Source organism: Staurois parvus, unplaced genomic scaffold (assembly GCF_062004578.1).
Source record: "Staurois parvus isolate SC_StPar_1 unplaced genomic scaffold, SC_StPar_1.0 ptg001068l, whole genome shotgun sequence".
Taxonomy (NCBI): Eukaryota; Metazoa; Chordata; class Amphibia; order Anura; family Ranidae; genus Staurois; species Staurois parvus.
This window is the reverse complement of record NW_028318864.1, coordinates 45,970-66,637: the sequence shown is the minus strand read 5'-3', so window position 1 is coordinate 66,637 and position 20,668 is coordinate 45,970. Positions and strand designations below refer to the sequence as shown.

At 45.0% G+C, this 20,668-nt stretch overlaps 1 protein-coding gene across 1 annotated transcript; it reads left to right on the top strand.

Annotated features, from left to right (window-relative positions):
- Window positions 1–3,896: 3,896 nt before the first annotated feature.
- LOC149440570 (olfactory receptor 6X1-like) lies at window positions 3,897–17,577 on the top strand. Its single transcript, XM_089658431.1, has 3 exons — window positions 3,897–3,917; window positions 8,294–9,208; window positions 17,221–17,577. Exons 1-3 carry the CDS (start codon window positions 3,897–3,899, stop codon window positions 17,575–17,577), a joined length of 1,293 nt encoding a protein of 430 aa, XP_089514557.1.
- The last annotated feature ends 3,091 nt before the right edge of the window (window positions 17,578–20,668 follow it).

Below are 20,668 nucleotides of genomic sequence, written 5' to 3'. Positions count from 1 at the left end.
ATAGAGAGACCTCATTATTAGTCTCAGCTGTCCACAGACATTTGTACAGTATATGTGAGCTGACTCGTGTTCAGCACTCTCTATTTTTTCATCTACTGTGGAAGTCTGCTGCTAGGCAAAAAGGCTGAGTGCTGACAGAACACTAAAAAAAGGTACACGTTCTGCCTCTTTGTTTTGGAGAACCCACTGAATGAGCAAATGTTTTGTTTTGCTGTACAAACACAAACCATAGTCAAGTCAGTTCTTTACTAAGTCCCTCTGCATTTAAATTGTATTTCTGTGCTTCCTTGCCAAATAAAAGTGCAGGACAAACCTGCCTGGACTGTTCCAAGCGGTACCATTCATAAACAGCACTGAGTAAATGAAGGGCCACCAATCCACCATTGATAAACCTACGTTGGTAGAAAGGGGGGGGGGGGTATAATTCAATTTTAATGAACCCAGACATTCTCTTTTATATGTTTATCTTTGTATGGAAACTTTTGGGTGACTGATTAAAAAGTTATTTTAGATGAATAAAGTTTTCTAACAGAAAAATATATATTTTTTACCATACTTTGTATCTATACATTGACAACCTGAAGAAATCAAGTGTTTTGTCACATTGAAATAAACATTGGATTGCATCAGACTAAATCATTATTTATTATTTATTTGTAGCATAAACACATCTAATTATCTGCTTTGGGAAATTGTCAGTCCCCACAGTGATAAATCAGTAAATCAATTGATCAGAATAGTATAAAAGAGCTGTAAAAAGCTCACAAGATGTAACACTGAGATATACCTGCGGGGACATGGGTCCTTTTATGTTATCATTAGTGCCGTAACTCATTGTTATAGTACATCTATTTATTTCCCCCAAGACAAATGGTAAGACTGACCATATTACTCTTGCTGCATAATATAAGGCTGTAGCCATTTGGTATACATTTAGTTTTGTATTATTTTATTATTAGGATTATTATTATTACTTCTTTCAGGTTTTAAATGCTCTCTGTAAACTCACAAAGTAGATTTCTCTTTTCATCCTGTTCTGATACCCATCATCTGCACAAGAAATTGTGCCAAAAAATACCTCATAAAAGGTTTTGACTGAACTTGGGCAAAATGTTACATTATTCACATATCATCCTTCACTCTCCACTTTGGATATTCACATCATAGTATACACTATGCTCCACACCTCAGAACTTCTCAGATCTATACATATCAAGGTGCACACCACACTCTCCACCTTGGATCTCCAGCTATTATAGTGCACACCACGCTCTCCACCTCAGAACTTCACATATCATAGTGCACACCACGCTCTCCACCTTGGATCTCCACCTATTATAATGCACACCACGCTCTCCACCTTGAATCTCCAGCTATTATAGTGCATACCACGCTCTCCACCTCAGATCTTCACATATCATGGTGCACACCATGCTCTCCATCTTGGATCTCCACCTATTATAGTGCACAACATGCTCTTCATCTCAGATCTATACATATCATGGTGCACACCACACTCTCTACCTTGGATCTCCAGATATTATAGTGCACAACACGCTCTACACCTTGGATCTCCAGCTATTATAGTGCACACCACGCTCTCCACCTCAGATCTTCACATATCATGGTGCACACCATGCTCTCCATCTTGGATCTCCACCTATTATAGTGCACAACATGCTCTTCATCTCAGATCTATACATATCATGGTGCACACCACACTCTCTACCTTGGATCTCCAGCTATTATAGTGCACACCACGCTCTCCACCTCAGAACTTCACATATCATGGTGCACACCACGCTCTCCATCTTGAATCTCCACCTATTATAGTGCACACCATGCTCTTCATCTCAGATCTATACATATCATGGTGCACACCACACTCTCTACCTTGGATCTCCAGATATTATAGTGCACAACACGCTCTACACCTTAGATCTTCACATATCATAGTGCACACCACGCTCTTCACCTTGGATCTCCAGATATTATAGTGCACACCACACTCTCCACCTCAGATTTATACATATCATAGTGCACACCACACTCTCCACCTTGGATCTCCAGCTATTATAGTGCACACTACGCTCCCCACCTCAGATCTTCACATATAGTGCACACCACATTCTCCACCTTGGATCTCCACCTATTATAGTGCACACCACGCTCTCCACCTCAGATCTTCACATATCATAGTGCACACCACGCTCTCCACCTTGGATCTCCACCTATTATAGTGCACAACACACTCTACACCTCAGATCTTCACATATCATAGTGCACACCATACTCTCCACCTTGGAACTCCACCTTCTATAGTGCACACCACGCTCTACACCTCAGATCTATACAAATCATAGTGCACACCACACTCTCCACCTCAGATCTCCACCTATTATAGTGCACACCACGCTCTACATCTCAGATCTTCACATATCATAGTGCACACCACGCTCTCCACCTTGGATCTCCACCTATTATAGTGCACACCACGCTCTCCACCTCAGATCTTCACATATCATAGTGCACACCATACTCTCCACCTTGGAACTCCACCTATTATAGTGCACACCACGCTCTACACCTCAGATCTATACAAATCATAGTGCACACCACACTCTCCACCTCAGATCTCCACCTATTATAGTGCACACCACGCTCTACACCTCAGATCTTCACATATCATAGTGCACACCACGCTCTCCACCTTGGATCTCCACCTATTATAGTGCACACCACGCTCTACACCTCAGATCTTCACATATCATGGTGCACACCACGCTCTCCACCTTGGATCTCCACCTATTATAGTGCACACCACGCTCTCCACCTCAGATATATACATATCATAGTGCACACCACGCTCTCCACCTCAGATCTATACATATCATAGTGGACACCACGCATAGTGTATTTTTTAGTGCTCACAATGCATTTTTATTGCAAATATAGATCTGAGAAAAATATGCAATAATGTTATGCAAATAATTGCAACTACCAGGTTTTAATTCCAAGTGTCTTCTGCTTTCAGAAAATATACAAAGGGGTTTTAAGAGTGTTTTCATTTAAAAAAAATATGTGTATGTGGCTTTGGCTTGTGAAAGGGTTAAACTTCAGAAATGTTTAAAAAAATGTCAATTATACATTGACCCCCATTGAAAAAATAATGTCTTTATTTCATTCAGGATATACTGTATGTATAATATTTTTTTTAATCGGGCATATATGTATTATTTGAATATTTGTTGTTAATGGGGAGATATGTTAAAAGGACAGAACTAAAAAAAAATTTAAAAACAAAATGATTAAACACTTTGTATTTGTTACACCCAATAGGTCTGAATGTGGAAGTGAAATGTAGTTGCTGTATAACTAATTACAAATGTATATTTAATCATGGATTTATTTTTACTGAAGATATTCAATCATAGGCCACTTTATTAGGTACACCTGTTCAATTACTTGGTAACAAAAATAGCTAATCAGACAATAACATGACAGCAACTCAATGCATTTAGGCATCTAAACATGGTGAAGATAACCTGCTGAAGTTCAAACAGGGAAGGAAGGGGATTTAAGTGCCTTTGAATGTAACATGGTTGTTGATGGAAGATGGGCTGGTCTGAGTATTAAAAAACTGCTGATCTAAGGTTTACAGAGAATGGTCTGAAAAAAAGAGAAAATGTCCAGTGAATTTGTGTGGAGGAAAATGCCCTGTTGATGTCAGAGGTCAGAGGAGAATGGGAAAACGTTCGAGATGATAGAAAGGCAAGCTGTCATGTCAATATGGACCAAAATCTCTGAGGAATGTTTCCAACACGTTGTTGAATCTATTCCACAAACAATTAAGGCAGTTCTGAAGGCAAAAGGGTGTCTAACTTGGTACTAGCAAGATGCACCTAATAAAGTGGATGGTGAGTGTATATCTCCCTAATAAAGTGGATGGTGAGTGTATATCTCCCTAATAAAGTGGCCGGGGAGGGTATATCTATGCCAAAGACGCACAAATCTATCTCTCAACCCCCCACCTCACCCCCTCGGTCTCCGCCCGAATCACACACCTACTGAGCGACATATCAGACTGGATGTCGCTCCACTTCCTTAAACTGAACCTCTCCAAAACCGAGTTTCTTGTCTTTCCCCCAGCCCGGACACCACCCCCCATTGACTTCTCCATCATGTCCAACAATGCAACCATCAAACCCGCCCCGTAGGCCAGAGTACTTGGTGTCATTCTGTACTCCAACCTATCCTTCCAGCCCCAAGTCCAATCTTTAACAAACTCGTGCAGACTCCACCTCCTCAACATCGCCAAAATCCGCACGTTCCTAACCCCAGAAACCACTAAACAGCTCATCCACTCCCTCATCATATCACGACTCGACTACTGCAACTCCCTCCTCACTGGCCTGCCTCGCCACAGGCTATCCCCGCTCCAGTCCATCCTGAATACGGCTGCCAGACTCATTCACCTTTCCAACCACTCCGTCTCTGCCACCCCCCTCTGCCAATCCCTCCACTGGCCTCCACTCAGTGTCCTCCACCCCCCTCTGCCAATTCCTCCACTGGCCTCCACTCAGTGTCCTCCACCCCCCTCTGCCAATCCCTCCACTGGCTTCCACTCAGTGTCCTCCACCCCCCTCTGCCAATCCCTCCACTGGCCTCCACTCAGTGTCCTCCACCCCTCTCTGCCAATCCCTCCACTGGCTTCCGATTGCGCAATGGATCAAATTCAAAATCCTAACACTGGCGTACAAAGCTGTCTACCATACTACCCCGAACTACATCACCGACCTAATATCCAAGTACCACCCAGCACACACACTCCGCTCCTCACAAGACCTCCTTCTCTCTAGTTCCCTGGTCTCCTCCTTCCATGCCCACCTTCAGGACTTCTCCAGGGTGTCACCTATCCTCTGGAACTCCCTGCCCCAACCCATCAGATACTCACCTACTCTCCTCTCCTTTAGGCGCACCCTGAAAACCCACCTCTTCAGGGAAGCCTACCCCACCCCCTGCTAATTTGCCGACCTCCTCCACTCTTCCTACCACTCCATCCCCCACAGCTATCTCCTCCTGTGCCACCATCCCCTCCCTCCTAGATTGTAAGCTCGAAAGAGCAGGGCCCTCAATCCCCTCATGTTTTGCATTGTATTGGTATTCTGTCACATGTTCTGCCCCCTTTGTAATGTACAGCGCTGAGCGAATCATTGGCGCTTTATAAATACTGTATAATAATAATAATAATAAAGTGGCCGGTGAGTGTATATCTCCCTAATAAAGCGGCCGGTGGGTGTATATCTTCATTAAAATAAATAAAAACATTATACATATAGCCCCCTTAAAGATAATTCATTATCTTTGATTATCAGCAGATATTTGTTCCAGTGATGTTTGAAAAAGATAAAAAGAAATAGGGGTTCTTTCTGATGCGTGTGCAGAATTTCAATGCACACAAACACATTGTAATACAAATGTATTACAGGCATTTGTACAAAATAAAAGATGAGGTTGTGTTGAATAACTAGGTACCAGATATAAAACAGTATGCTCGGAACCCAACAGGTTATGGTCCTTTCCTTCCTCAAAAACTTGGCTTCCACTGTAACCCATGCATTTCAAAGCTCCAGATACCTTCTTCATCAGGGCATAACAAGCCAATCTATTTCTTTTTTTATATATATATGAAGACCAGATCCATTAACCCCCCCCCCCCTTAATATGCAGTACTAGTTAACTCCATCTATCTAGGATAAAATGACTTCCACTAATGTTAAAACAAGTACCTCAACTTGCACCACCTGAGCAGCACATTGGCCCAGTGGTCAATTTGCTGGTCAGGAGTGCTGGCCAAGGTTGCTGGGTGGAGATTGGCCAATCAGTGATCACACGAATCAGGACATCACACAGAGGTCCCGTACAGCGTTCTGTGTCCTCCGGACAAAGCAGACACAGATTGTGGTGCTGCATGCTCCCAGGGAATGCGCACAGGCAATGAATGCGGAGGAACATTTAGAAATGTCCCCCCACATCGGTAGCACTCCCGTCCGGATGTTTATCGGCATGCGCTGGACGGGAAGAGGTTAAGAGATAACTGCCTTTCTGCCATGTTTGGTTTCAGACAGACTGGTGTCCATGTCACTGCAAATAATGTATTACTTTAAGTGATTTTGGGGAAGAAAAAATCCTACCTATATATTCTACAAAATGATGAGGTCATTTTATTGAAACTTCTCATTATCTCATGACTTTTGTAACATAACGTTGTAATACAACGAACTCAAACTAATTCTTTATAATGTTAAAAATAATATCCACAATACAGCATTATGTATAATTGTTAAAACCAATTAATATAGATAAAAAATATACGTATGTGGAAATTGAATATAGTAATATAAAACCTGAATTACTTAAGTTAGCAAGTATTCGCTTTATGCAATACTAATAATAATACAATTGACATTTTTGGATAAAATATTCCTGTCAAATAATAATAACACCATATACAATGTAAAGTTTAAGATGCAATCTTTCTCCAGAAGAAGGGCAGAAGTGCTGGCCAAGGTTGCTGGGAGGGAGTGCTGACAATGGTTGCTAGGTGGGGATTTCTGGCCAGAGTTCTTGGGCAGGGGTGATGGCAAGGTTGCTGGGCAGACGTACTGGCCAAGATTGCTGGGTGGGAGATGCTGCTCAACATTGCTGGGCAGGAGTGCTGGGTGAAAGTGCTGGCCAAGGTTGCTGGGTGGGAGTGCTGGCCCAGGTTGCTGGTAAGGAGTGATTTTGAAGGTTTCCTGAGCAGGAGTGCTAGCCAAGGTTACTGGGCAGGAGTGCTGGCCAATCAATAGGCCTGGCTGAAATGTGACATTTGCTCTGGGTAGGAGAGCTGATCAACATTGCTGGGGGTGAGTGCTGGCCAAGGTTGCTAGGCTAGAGTGCTGGCCAAAGTTGCTGGGTGGGAGTGCTGCCCAAGGTGTCTGGGTGGGAGTGCTGTCCAAGGTTACTGAGCGGGAGTAATAACCAAGGTTACTGAGCGGGAGTGCTGGCCAATCAATAGGCCCGGCAGAAATGTGACATTTGCTCTGAGCAGGAGTGCTGTCCAACGTTGCTGGGCTTGAGTGCTGGCTAAGGTTGCTAGGCGGGAGGGCCAGCCAAGGTTGCTGGGTGGGAGTGCTGGCCAAGGTTACTGAGTGGAAGTGCTGGTCAAGGTTGCTAGGCGGGAGGGCCGGCCAAAGTTGCTGGGCGGGAGTGCTGGCCAAGGTTACTGAGTGGAAGTGCTGGGCAAGGTTGCTGACCAGGAGTGCTGTGCAAGGTAGCTGGGTGGAAATGCCGGACAAGGTTCTTGGGCAGGAGTGCTGGCCAAGGTTGCTGGACAGAAGTGCTGGCCAAGGTTCCTGGACAAGAGTGCTGGCCAAGGTTGCTGGACAGGAGTGCTGGCCAAGGTTGCTGGACAGGAGTGCTGGCCAAGGTTGCTGGGCGGGAGTGTTATCCAAGGTTACTGGGTGGGAGTGCTGTCCAAGGTTACTAGCTGGGAGTACTAACCAAGGTTACTGAGCGGGCGTGCTGGCCAATCAATAGGCCCGGCAGAAATGTGACATTTGCTCTGAGCAGGAGTGCTGTCCAACGTTGCTGGGTGTGAATGCTGGCCAAGGTTGCTAGGCTTGATTGCTGGCTAAAGTTGCTGGGCGGGAGGGCCAGCCAAGGTTGCTGGGTGGGAGTAATGGCCAAAGTTGCTGGGCAAGGTTTCTGACCAGGAGTGCTGGGCAAGGTAGCTGGGTGAGAGTGCCGGCCAAGGTTGCTGGGCGGGAGTGCTGGCCAAGGTTGCTGGGCGGGAGTGCTGGTCAAGGTTACTAGGTGGGAGTGCTGGCCAAGGTTGCTGGGCGGGAGTGCTGTCCAAGGTTACTAGGCGGGAGTGCTAGCCAAGATTGCTGGGTGGGAGTGCTGTCCAAGGTTACTAGGCAGGAGTGCTGTCCAAGGTTACTAGGCGGGAGTGCTGGCCAAGGTTGCTGGGCAGGAGTGCTGGCCAAGGTTGCTGGGCAGGAGTACTGGCCAAGGTTACTAGGCAGGAGTGCTGTACAAGGTTACTAGGCAGGAGTGCTGGCCAAGGTTGCTGGGTGGGAGTGCTGGCCAATCTATAGGCCTGGCAGAAATGTGACACTTGTTCTGATCAGTTGGTGGTGTATAGGGGTGAGAGCTGAATTGGTTAACCACAGCAAGCCAAAATCACAGTGCAAATGCATCTTTTGATCTGCAGAATATTGTATATGATGTATGATTGTCTCCTCCATAGACGGTGTATCCTGAGAACTGCACAGCCATCACTGAAATTGTAATCATTGGATTTAAACCTTATCATGTCTTCCGGGTTCCAATATTCATTCTGTTCCTCATCATTTACCTTTTGATCTGCAGTGCAAATGTAATGATCATCTATATAATATGGAGTAGCACTTGCCTTAAGGCACCCATGTTTTTCTTAATTCAAAGCATGTGTGTCTATGAACTGGTGAGCATTACAAATTTGGTTCCAGTGATGCTCTATTATATCATTGCTGAGCGACCGACCACCACTGTAACTGGATGCATTGTACATTTACTGGTGTATGCAACTGCTGGAGATGTTGGATGTTTCCATTATGCTATGATGTCCTATGACCGATACTTGGCTGTTTGCCATCCATTACGTTATTCTTCTTTTGTGAATAATATCATCTATCTGCGAGCCGTCATTGCTTTTTGGGTTATTTCGATTGGATTTGCAGGTGTAATGTCCTTTGTTTTTAGCCAGTTACAATTTTGTGGCCATAACACAATATTCCATTTCTTCTGTGACTCTTCTCCATTCGTGGGCCTGGCCACTTCTGATACAACATACGCCCATTTCCTTACTGCTCTAATTAGTGCTTTTCTGATATTGGGGACAGTTTTGTCTGTTTTTGTATCATACATGTTTATAATTCGTGCAATCCTTAAAATTCCCACATCCTCCGGTAGAAAGAAGACCTTCTCCACATGTAGCTCCCACCTCATTGTGTTCTCCATGCAGTTCGGTCTCGGACTTGGTACCTATGCATTGCCTGCTGGAGCTGCAACACCTCAAGCCAATAACACTTTTACAATTGTAAACTCTTTATGTACCCCATTAGTGAACCCCCTGATATATTCATTTAAAAATAAAGAATTTCAGGCAGAATGGCTCAAAAGGGTGAGGAAAACTGACAAAACAAAAAGCTGGGGAAAATAGATAGGACGTGCTAAAATCTATCGGTTTCCAAGCCGATCCAAGCAGACCTATAAATAGAAATCACACCTAATCAATAATACTAAATGTGTTCCCATTCTTCCCACCCAAACATTATAGGCTGCACCTATTTTGTTTAGGTGGTAACATTTTCTAAGTAATAACATTCCCATTCCTCAATGGGCTGTTTTGGCTAAGGCCCTTTCACACATTGAGGACCTCATTATGATCAACTGGGGATCTGTATGTTGATTCCCTGCTGATCTGAGCAGAGTGAGCCAACTACTCTGCTTTACATCCAACTTCCCTCAGATCGATCCACCTAGACAGAGAGAGACAAATCCCCTTCTGTTCTTTTTAGTGGATTGGAGATAGGCAGGTGTATATGGACAAACTAGTCCTTTTACAACCATCGATCCATAGTGGTGAATGGAGGGTCTGATCAGGTCCACCTGAAAAAACTGCCAGGTAGACTTGATTGGACCCTTTATGTGAAAGGGGACTTATACACATCAGGGCAGAAAAAATTTAAAAGAGGTCATCTCAAATCTTACCTAAAGCACCCTGTCACTTAACATATGCACTGACCATAATGCTTCATAGACACTGCAGATAAAAAATGCTTGTTTTGCAAGCGTTTGACTTTTTTTCCTGCCTTTAATTACCCCTTCATGTTAGCCTATGGGGTTGATTTACATAAACTGGAGAGTGTAAAATCAACCAGGGGCGGACTGACCATTTGGAAACTTGGGCACTGCCCGAGGGCCCGGGGTCAGTAGGGGGCCCCATGAGATGCCCTTGGTACCTTTTTCATAGGCTTTGAGTTTGGGCAAGGACACAGGAGCCCCATGATCCCCTATTGCCTGGGGGCCCCATGAGTTGTCAGTCTGCCCCTGTTTCTAACTTCAGCTTGTTCAATTAAATCTTTGAAAAAGAAAAAAACTGGAAGCTGAATAATGAATGTTCTGGCCAATAAAACGAATGAATGCCCAAGCACGTGAGGCACATACATGCACCTGCAAAAAATGTGGCTTTTTGAAGCTGCTTTTCTACTGTCGGGAGAAAAAGCATTTCGAACAGCTGGGCAACCATTCAGTGTTCATGAGGTCTAAGGCCCCCGTCACATGGTGGGTCCGATCCAGCTGTTGGTTTTTCAAGTGGGCCTGATTGGCCGGTCTATTAACGACACTATTCAGCAACCAGCAATATGTTATCATTTAGGGTGCTTAAACCTCTCCACAGTGGATCACTCTGCTAGTACAATAGTTTTGAACCCCTTGCCCTCCAGAGGATTCCCCCCTCCTGACCAGGCCATTTTTTTTTTGTTACGGCACTGCGTTACTTTAACTGACAATTGCGCAGCCATGGAACGCCGCACCCAAATGAAATGTACATCATTTTCTCCCCATAATAGAGCTTTGTTTCGGTGGTATATGATCACCTCTGTGTTTTTTTTTTTTTGCGCTATAAAAAAAAAAAAGACCGACAATTTTGAGAAACAAACAATATTTTTGACTTTTTGCTATTAAACATGTCCAGTAAAAAAATGTAAAAATATCAAATTTCGGCATAAATTTCAGCAAAAATGTATTCCGCTCCATGTCTTTGCTGAAAAAATGTTTACAAATGGCGGTATAGATACTGGGATTTTTTTTTATTTTTACTAGTAATGGCAAAGATCAGCAACTTATAGCAGGACTGTGGCAGGCGTTCTGACACTGGGGGGGAGCTGACTTGGTGTCACTGACATTCCCAGTGACACCAATACAGTGATCAGTGCTAAATAAAAATACTGACATTGTACTAATGGCACTGGGCAGGAAGGGGTTAACATCAGGGGCGATCAAAGGGTTAACTGTGTGCTGTTTTACTATGAGGCTGTGTCTGTGTGCTTAACTGCAAGCACACTGCTTTGTATGGATGTGCTTTGCACAGCCATGCAAAGCAGTGTGCACAAGCTGACAGGGAGGAGAACAGTTTTGCTTACAAACAGTTCTCCTCCCTATCGGAGATCCTCAGCAATCACCGGGCGCCGGAGGGTAACCACCAGCTGGAACCTGGTGACTGACAGCCGCAGCTGCAAACGGCGGCGCAGGTATGGCGTGTGTGCACCTCGTGTGCGCCCCCCTACTCGGAGATGAAAAATAACGTATACAGTATATACCAGGGGCAGACTGACAACTCATGGGGCCCCCAGGCAATAGGGGATCATGGGGCCCCTGTGTCCTTGCCCAAACTCAAAAAAGCCTATGAAAAAGGTACCAGGGGCATCTCATGGGGCCCCCTACTAACCCCAGGCCCTCGGGCAGTGCCCGAGTTTCCAAATGGTCAGTCCGCCCCTGGTATATACATGATTTTGCGCACCCATGCCACCCTGTAGCACTATTTCTGCAGACGGGCAGACGGGAAGCTGTTAATGTATAGAATAAGCACACCACATAGCCAAACTGCTTTAGTTTGTATGAGACATATACAGTACATAGAATCACCCAGCAGGTACAGCTAACCCAGTATGTCATCTAACATCAGGCAAAATACAACAAAGATGTACACGCCTTTGTTGATTCACGGCAAAGAACATACATGCATATAGGTGCGAATGAGCTACACTTAAGACGTATAAGAGCTGATGTTCAGAAATACATACAGGAATACAGAACCCAAAATACGTTATAAAAGGAAAGCTGAGCCAGACCCTGATGAAAAGAGAGAGGAGAAGCAGCAAAAGAAAACAACGTTTTTGGGATCCAAAAACCCCCTTTCTCAAGAGCCTCCTACCTCAGGTGCCTAATACAAACATACTGCTAAAGCAGTTTGGCTATGTGGTGTGCTTACTCTATATATTCAAAACTATTGGATGGTCTATTAACCCCCTATAGACCGGTGAGCATAAACAGACCGTTTACATCCACCTATCTCCAATACAATCCAAGTTCACAAAAAACAGAAGGGATCTGTCTCCTTCCATCTAGGCAGATTGGAATGGGGGTGGCTGAGTGTAAAAGGACAGTGGAGACCATTTACTCCATGGCCACCCATAAAACAGAGTGGGCTTGGCTCTGTGCCCGCTGAGAATACAGCAGGTTTGGCTGCACTGACAGCATCTGTCTCAGAAGGTGAAATGTGGCCTGGCCAGTCCAGACCCAATGGGGAGGATTCCTATACGGAATGGCATGTCCCTAGCCTGTCCTTAATTGTCCAGGACCTCTCTCTGCAACAATCACCTGGTATCTTTCCAAATACCATCTACTTCATAAATGCTTGGCAAAATCTGGGGGCAGAAATTCAAAAAGGCTCTGCTGACCCAAGATGGCCACCAGGAGTCACCTGAATGCAGAATAGACCAGAACACCACCCCAGGGGACCAAGGGTTCTCCTGAATTCCTTTCCAGCTGCAGCAGCACTACAGAAGGTACAACCCACAGTAAAGAAAGGAGACTGCACCTGCCTGCACCCCTACTGATCAAAACGGAGTCAGCCCCATTGGGATCCAACACTTATATTGACACTGATCGGGGCGTACCTACAGGGGTCACAAGGGTCATAATTGCGACCTGGGTCCATGCTGTAAAGGGACCATGCTGCCCCCATGTATGCCTGGATCGAAGGAGTGGCAGGAGCAGCTTCCTATAGGAACCAATCTCTATGTGTTTCCCCTGCAGCCACTGAATGCTGGCTTCTCCTCCTCTCCCTACCGCAGGCATTCAGTGGCTGCAAGAGGAAAATAAGGATCTATTCCTCTATTTTCAGCCACCCCTGCCACTTCTCCTTTCCAGTTTTTTTCTGCTGCCCCACTCTGTCCCCCCTGATCTTCAGCCCTCCCCTGCTCTCTATCTCCATGCTCTCTACTCTCCTGCTGCTGCGCTCTCCACCCCCTGTATTCCTTGGCCCCCATGCTCTCAGCCCCCCCCCCCAAACTCTTTCCTGGCCACCCCTCTTCCACAGTTCTGCCAGGTTCTTCCTCCCCTCTCCTGCAGTTAGCTGCGGGGGATCTGTCAGGATGGAGAGCAGAGTAGGGGCTGGTAAATGTCATTTATAGGCACCTTCCTTTTCTGAATGGACAATCAGTGATTGGTAGCAATCACTGACTCTGTCCATTCATAACTGAAACATAGTAAACTGTATGTACTATGCTTCAGTTTATGAATGGACAGGAAGCTTTATACAGAGCTATTCCTGTCCACTAATTCTGTGCAGCTGAGGCTGCAGAGAAGGAAATTTAGGGTTGTGGCCTCAATCTCTTTGCTCTGTCCCAAAGGTGGAACATCAGAGGTCTGTTTAGACCCCTAATATTTCACCAAAGCCTCCCAATGTGGCTCATAAAAAAAAATTGTAAAAACAATAAAAAAAAGGTATAACAAAATAATTTTGCATATATCTTCTCCACCTGAAGGCACCACCACAGCTCATACCACAAAGGTTGTAGTTCAAAATGATGGTTACAAAATACGGATGGAAATATAGGAACATAGAGCTTCTCCACCAAAAGGCAACTCCACAATTTATACCATAAAGGTTATACTCCATTAAACCATCTCAGGATGTTAAGTTGCATGTAAAAGAGAATGTCACTTACCTGATTGGAGACTGAAATGACAAGGTCAGCCTCAGTTGTGTCACTAGCCCTGACCCCACTGGAAGTGGAACAGAGGTTGTCTAGGGACCAGGGGGACAAGAGCACCAGCATATGTTTGCAGCTCTTGCAGTTGGAGACTTTGGAAGACTGATGAACCTCTGATTCAGAAACAGTAGCGATATGCAGGGCTGGTATGGTAGGTCGCCAGGTGTGCACCAGCTAAGGCAGGAAGCTGGGATGGGAGAGAGGAGCAATGTCATAGGAATAGCTGGGGTCATCAACAGGAGGACAGCGAGGTACCAAATCAGAAGCAAGCCAAAGTCATCAGCAGAGCCGAAGTCAGGAACCAGTATCAAGCAGGAGAGTAATCAGAGTCAGGTCAGGAACAAGCCGGGTCAGCAACAAGGAAATCACACACAGGAACAAGCAGGAAATGGGGAACAGCTGAAGACCAGTCAGCACTCAGCACAGGCAGAGGCACCTTTTAAATAGTCCATCTGGTGCCAATCTTTGCCGTGCGTGTGCACGTGCATGATCGTGCATTTCTGTACGTATGCGCATGTCTATTCACGGGAATTCCCTTACAGAGAAACAGAAGCTCCTCAAGGCATAGTATTAAGGAAATGCAATGTTTAATAGAAGAAGATGCACTTACAAACCAATAGTAGTATAAGCATATAAATTTGCTATTGTTTCCAACTGACAAAATGGCCGCAGTACATGGCATGATGACGCCAGAGGGCGAAGCGTCACCCTACGCATTTTGTCATAAATGGCATTGTCAGGGGCGTGGCCTACAACGTCCATCACACCTTATATAGCAACAGACAGCAAAATGATCCACTCTCAACTGCGTTCCACGGACCGGAACTAAAAGCTGAGGATACCAAAAACTGTAAGCGGCAATAGCTGCCCAGGAACCAATACAGCTTGCACTCTAATTACAGATTAATGTATTTTCTTCGGACCCGCCCATTACAAAAGTATAATAGCATCTACTATGTTTCTAATTAATATAAAAGATAAGACTTTGTGGAATGAACAAGTAGGAGATAAGAGAAGTCTAAAAATGTGTAAACTTGGGAAACAACCAACATTAATTGTACTTCATATTGGAAATGATTGATGCAATATAAACTTTCAGAGAAGCCAAAGGGATGTAGAGTAATAGACACTTATCTTTGCACATGACTGAGTGTGTTGATTCTTTATGTATGACACTTTGTATGAAAAAGAACATATTTTGGGGGCACATCTGCATCCCTGAAAGGCGTCAACTTGCCAACATCAACAATAGTTGGGAATCTGTTGCCACCTTGGTTGACCGTCAGAAATTGTTGTCATGCATATTACTTCTGTCCTTTGTGAATATGAAATTGGCTTTTTTGGTTTGTCTCAATAAACCTTGGGTAATGCACTAGGCATTTGCACCCCCTGTGTGTTCTTTTTCAGTTCATGGTTGGATTCCCCTGTCTGAGGAGGGCTGCACATCCAAAGCACTGTCTTGGAGGAAACAACAGCCCTGCACTATATCCCAGTCTGGCGACTGTCCTTTTTGAGTACTGGAGAATGTGTTTGTGAACTACATTTTGTATATTTACTGTATGTCAAAATGTTTATGTTTACTGTATTGCCAAATTACAGTTTTGAGTAAAAAAAAAAATACCTTCCCTGTCATATGTGCTGCATCATGTGATTTAAAGCCTGTAGATGTAGATAATGCGATTTTCTTTCCTGAAACCACTGTTGAGAAAATCCCTCCCACTCAGTTGTTGTGTTCTCCTGGTGGGCGTTGCATTGGAAGGAACCGTCCCTGCCAAGAGAAGACAGTAATCGCTAGCGGCTAAAGCCACTGGAAGTAATAGCGTGAAATATTAGACTGGCTGGATGTATCCAAGTTGCACAATTGGTTACAATCAGCCTGCCCATAGATGGTTCAAATCTCAGCTTGTCCCTGCTGGATTCTCATGAACAATACAAAAAATGGCCACTGCCCCAGTCTATAATTGGTTTTTGCAGCAAGGACACATGAACGGGCAATGCATGTCAAAAAAAGGAGAAAAGAAAGATCCAAGTCAACATTCCGGCTAGCTTGCCAACAACCGAATTAACCTACCTAACAGTATGCGTTAAAAACAGGGGTTTAGTTAGCACACAATTGAAAATACATATGTAAGCCACAGAGCCACGTCACGACACCCCGATAATCTGTGGTCCTAACTCTACAAATTTTGATAGCCCCCATAGTAGAGGCACATGTATTTAATGGATAGATCAAGGGCAGGTGAACCTGAGGGAGCTCACCCCTCTTTAAAGGCACAGGAGCGCACTGGATACCCAGCATGTAGCACAATGGCAGTTGACTTGGAACTTTCTTTTCTCCTTCTATTTGACATGTGTCGCCCGTTAATGTGTCCTTTCTGCAAAAGCCAGTTGTAGGCTGGGGCAGTGGCCATTTTTTGTACTGCTGAATTGTAGGTGAGTGGGTGCACTAGGACACCCTGGCTGCCATTGTGCTACATGCTGGGTGTCCAGTGCGCTCCTGTGCCTTTAAAGAGGGGTGGGCTCCCTCAGGTTCCCATGCCCTTGATCTATCCATTAAATACATGTGTTTTTACTATGGGGGCTCTCAAAATTTGTAGAGTTAGGACCACAGAACATCAGGGTGCCGTGACGTGGCTCTGTGGTTTACGTATGTATTTGCAAATGTGTGCTAACTAAACCCGTTTTTAACTCATACTGTTAGGTTAATTCGGTTGTTGACAAGCTGGCTGGCAAGTTGACCTGGATTCTCATGAACACTCGAGAATGGTATTTTCAATCTGACAGATGCTATCTTGATAGGGGGCCTTATATGTAAGGTGATTTCCTGTGTTAAAAATGCCAAACAGGTCTAAAGGGAGAATCAGAACATATGTGGGTTGCCAAAGACTTGGGGTGAGGAAAGTCAGGAAGAAGAAGAACAGCAGCAAGGGAGGATTGTGTCCAAGGGCAGTTTGCAGAGGACTGGAGGGAGCAGCCATCTAATTCCACTGGATGGAACTGTCCCATTGGCACATGCCACGGCCATCCTCAGGTCAGGTTCTCATTGAACTCTGCGGTCTGGGCCTTTTTTGAACACATCTGCTGCCAACAGCACTGGTGTTTTCTGCAGCCTCTGCCTGCAATGTATCTACTGTGGTAAAACTACCTCCATTTTGGTACTCCATGCAAGGGAAGACACATACATTTGGATCACAGGAGGAGCAGCATCTCAGCAATCCCTGTCCACAGCAAAAGGCATATCTGTTCTTGTTTGTCACATTTCATCTCCCTCCCCTCCACAAGATTCTCCAGGTACAACAACCACAACAACTTCAGTATCTAGCAATAGGGAGGAAATTTTCTCAAAAGGTTTCAGAAGCTTATAGAGTGGCTTATCAGCAGCTTATCAGGATGGTCAGCACTGGGCTTTGCTGAGCAGGGTCAAGTACAGGCTCAAATCTCATCACAAGTCTCCAACACCAACCACATCATCTTTAGCAGCAACTTTGACCAGACAGATGTCTCTTCCACAACTACCGGAGCTAAAGAAAGAATTGTCATCATGCCCAGGGTTTCCAAAGTCAGCTTGGCAAAACTGCTGGCTTTGCAGATGCTTGCATTTCAGCGAATGGAACTAGCCACCTTCCATGAGTTTATGGACTGTGATACACCACAGTGGCAGGTGTCCAGCCTCCATTATTATAAGCAGAAAGCCATTCCTGCCCTCCAATAGCATATAGGAGGAAATGTATCTGTGTCGCTAGACCTCTCTATCTGCAGGGTGGTCACAGTCCAGCAAACATGAGTAGAAGCACTACATCTCCTTTACTACATAGTGGTTGGATCTTTTGGCAGGTAGTGATGCTCCCCACATGTTTTGTACCTTGGTGTTTCTACCCCCTTTCTCTCAATATCTATATCCTTTCACTCCTCCAAACCACCAGTCACTTCTAGCACCCCAGAGCCTATGCAACAGCCGAGGCAAAATGCTGCAATGCTGCATTAGCATAAGGCCTGAGGAAGAGGAGCCACACTGTGCCAGAGATTCTGACAGCTGTTCAGAGGCAGGCTGAGAGATGGTTGACCCCATGTCATATGTACAAGGCAAGGTAGTGTGTGACAATGGCACCAACCTTCTGGGAGAACTCACACATGTACTTTGCCTGGCACATGAATTTGGTGGTGAAATGGTCCTTGGTTAGGTGCCATGGTTTTCAGGATGTCCTGCAAAATAGCATTTGGCCAGTTTAGGTCATGAGTGGGGCTCAGCACCCGCAGGGAAGAGAACTCACACGGAGACCAGATGTTGCAGTAGGTGCCATGGTGTCCAGGATGTCCTGCAATAGGCCAAAATAGCATTTGGCCCCTTTAGGTTGTGAGTGGGGCTCAGCACACACAGGGAAGAGAATTCACACGGAGACCAGATGTTGCAGCAAAGTATATTAATGTGAGGATATTGAGGCAATATAACAGAGGCTGCAAATACAGCTGCACCAGGCCAGTGAACTGTACAGAAGAAATCCGTGCATACTGTGGACACCCAACAGCATTCGACAGAGACAAGGCAACAGTGCTTAGTCTGTCCCTCCTCAACAGGAACCTATCCCTATGCTAGACAATCTCTCCCTAACCCACAGGGGTTCTTTCTGACCTGACCACTCACAAAATGAGCACCAACCAAAGGTAGGGGGCAGTGCTATTACTTAAAGGATAAATTCACCTTTTGTAACATGTCACATATTATACCCATATTCAGCGTGTAACATGTTACGAGCTGACCTGCCCCTGCTCCCCACTTTAACAGCTAGAGGAGGATCTTCTCACTCCTCGCCAGCTGTCAAATTTAAAAAAAATGTGGCCTTGTGGCCTTTTTGGTGGATCAAATTGGATGTCGGCAGGTGTAAATGGACATGTCTGGTTATAGAAAATAAATAAAATTGCAGTGCTAATCAAGAAAACAAAGTGCAATAAATCAGAAAAAATTCCAGTTAAGAAGTCGCAAATGTAATTCTCATGATCCACAATCACAGGACACCTGAATGGTTCAGCCATTACCAGAAACTGACCAAAATACACCCGTCAATATAGGCAACTCAAATGGGAGATGAATATGTGTAGAACATGGAAGCAGCAATCCTCATCTAGATGGATATCAATCTTCCCTTTAAACATCTGAAAATGGTCCTAAAAGAAGACTCCCATCCAATATTTGGATAAGGAATGAAAGAGAAAGGCCACTCATAGTGTAGTATTTAAGTAATAAAATCACCCTGTTTAATTACAAGTTACTCGTACAATGTTTTGGATGGTTACCAGCATTTTAATAAATTTTCCAACCAGGAAAATGGCCGCCGTCCCTCCAAAAAACATGTCTGTTTCTACCTGCTGCATAGAGGAGAATAAAGGTTCTGATTAGGTCTGCCTGAAAAATGGGCAGGTGGACTGAATTGGAATATCCATGTGAAAGGAGCCTAAGAAAGAAGTTGGAGGAGGCAGAGGAGGAATACAAGAGGGAAGAAGATTGGTATGCAGAGAAGGAGAAAATAGAGCAGACTTTCAGGTGGACATTTCACTCCTCCTAAACCCCAGGAGTTGTAGATGAGAGGGGCAAGAATTTGTGAGGACACTGAGGTCCTCAGCAACACCAAGGAGGTCCTCTGTTGCAACTAATTTGTAAAATGGGTTCTTTCATACTGAAATGCCTGCACAAGGACCCCAGAATTTTGGCCACGAAGGAGATGGATTATTTCTGGGTGACAAAACTTTTTCATTCCTAATACAAGGGAAACATTGCAATTTCTTATGCTACCATCCCAGAGGGAGCAAAAAAATTATAAGAAGTGCAGTGTAAGAAGCTCTAGGCCACAGATAATGACAGCATCTTCTCTCATGCCAACAAGCCTATAATCCCAAAATCCCTGAAAGAAGGAGAAATCATACGGTGGCCTCTTTAACCTTTAACCCCAGAGACTTTTTTTGCATGCATGTTTACAATTAATTTTCCAACCACAGCAGATGACCTGGCTGCAGGCAGCAGTCATGGACAGCACCGCATCACCATATAATTACAGACTACTTGGGGTGCAGGCCTATTGTGGACACTCTTAGAAGTGAGGACCCTGTAGACTGTTGTGTGGTCAGGCTGAGCCACTGGGCAGGACTTGCACAATAGATCCTGAGGCCTTTGACATTCCTTTCAGCCAATGTGCTGTCTGAGAGGGCCTTCAGCAAAGCAGACAGTTTTGTTACAGATAGACAAAGCCACTTGTCCATAGACACTGTAGCATGGCTCATATAAAAAGAAAAATTATTATTATTATTATTATACAGTATTTATAAAGCGCCGATAGTTCACTCAGCGCTGTACATTACAAAGGGGGACAGAACATGTGACAGAACAATACCAATACAATGCAAAACATGAGGGGATCGAGGGCCCTGCTCTTTCGAGCTTACAATCTAGAAGGGACGGGATAGTGGTACAGGAGGAGATAGCTGTGGGGGATGGAGTGGTAGGAAGAGTGGAGGAGGTCGGCAAGTTAGCAGGGGGTAGGCTTCCCTGAAGAGATGGGTTTTCAGGGTGCGCCTAAAGGAGAGGAGAGTAGGTGATAATCTGATGGGTTGGGGCAGGGAGTTCCAGAGGATGGGTGACACCCTGGAGAAGTCCTGGAGACAGGCATGGGAGGAGGAGACCAGGGAGCTAGAGAGAAGGAGGTCTTGTGAGGAGCGGAGTGTGTGTGCTGGGCGGTACTTGGATATTAGGTCGGTGATGTAGTTCGGGGCAGTATGGTGGACAGCTTTGTACGTCAGTGTTAGGATTTTGA

Bases quoted from the DNA above. Each gene is read 5' to 3' on its own strand.
- LOC149440570 (XM_089658431.1), top strand. From the start codon at position 3,897: ATGCACCTAATAAAGTGGATG. The intron at 3,918-8,293 runs GTGAGTGTATAT...TCTCCTCCATAG, and splicing joins TGCACCTAATAAAGTGGATG to ACGGTGTATCCTGAGAACTG. The intron at 9,209-17,220 runs GTGAGGAAAACT...AAAAGGTTTCAG, and splicing joins AGGCAGAATGGCTCAAAAGG to AAGCTTATAGAGTGGCTTAT.